The 869-nt window shown below is 38.2% G+C and overlaps 1 protein-coding gene across 2 annotated transcripts in view; it reads left to right on the plus strand.

Annotated features, from left to right (window-relative positions):
* adamts3 (ADAM metallopeptidase with thrombospondin type 1 motif, 3) overlaps nt 1-869 on the plus strand; it is a 108,358-nt gene that overhangs the window by 57,042 nt on the left and 50,447 nt on the right. For both annotated transcript variants that reach the window (XM_016241095.1, XM_016241096.1), the window contains one exon: nt 352-457. In XM_016241095.1, coding sequence (XP_016096581.1) covers nt 352-457 — 106 coding nt within the window. The remainder of the gene's footprint in view (nt 1-351; nt 458-869) is intronic.

An 869-nucleotide genomic window follows, 5' to 3' on the forward strand; every position in this document is an offset into this window, starting at 1 on the left:
TTCATTCATTCATTCATTCATTCTAAATTTTGTCTAAATGTTCTGTAAACTGTTTCATTTAAAATAAATAGGCATTTCAGACTATTATTTTATGTGTCAGGCTTTACAGGGTCATTACATGTCATAACTCCAGAGAACAGGCTAAAACAAATGAAAATTTTTTTTTTATAAAAAATAATCTAATTCTGATGAACAGCTCTTTGAAGAGTTGTCAGCATCACTCTGCTTAAAGTTTTACAATTACACTAAGCAGCAAGCTGTCAGAATGTAGTCCCAAGTTATGACAGAATAAATAAACCCTAGTAACTGTTTCATCCTCTCTGTCTGTCTCTGTCACTCACTCACTCTCAGGATATGCCCCTGTCACCGGGATGTGCCACCCTGTCCGCAGCTGCACCCTCAATCATGAAGACGGCTTCTCTTCTGCCTTTGTTGTAGCCCATGAGACAGGACATGTGTAGGTTTTTTAATGTGACCAGGTGCTTTTCAGTGCTTTTTTTATACTGATTTTATAAACCACAAGAAATGCATGTTTTCAGATGAATTCCCATAGCTAATGTCCTTTATGCTCTCAAGGTGAGTGCTCTATTCAGAGTAATACAAAAATGTCAATGTCTCATACAAGTGAACTTATCTTTTGAGGATATTATTTAATAGAGAAAGATGTCGGGATACTAAATGATACTTTGTCCTTACTATTTTCCTTGATACAAAGTCAGTCTCTTACATTGTTTGAAACGGTTCTCTGATAACAGAAGTGAGGTATCTCACTATGGGAATGCCTCAGGCGTGACCGACTGCGGAAGTACCAATTACACCACGTTTGTCAGACTGACAGACCAATCGCTGCAGCGATCAGGGAGTCCCGC

This window comes from Sinocyclocheilus grahami, unplaced genomic scaffold (genome assembly GCF_001515645.1).
Source record: "Sinocyclocheilus grahami isolate Dianchi unplaced genomic scaffold, SAMN03320097.WGS_v1.1 scaffold611.1, whole genome shotgun sequence".
Classification (NCBI taxonomy): Eukaryota; Metazoa; Chordata; class Actinopteri; order Cypriniformes; family Cyprinidae; genus Sinocyclocheilus; species Sinocyclocheilus grahami.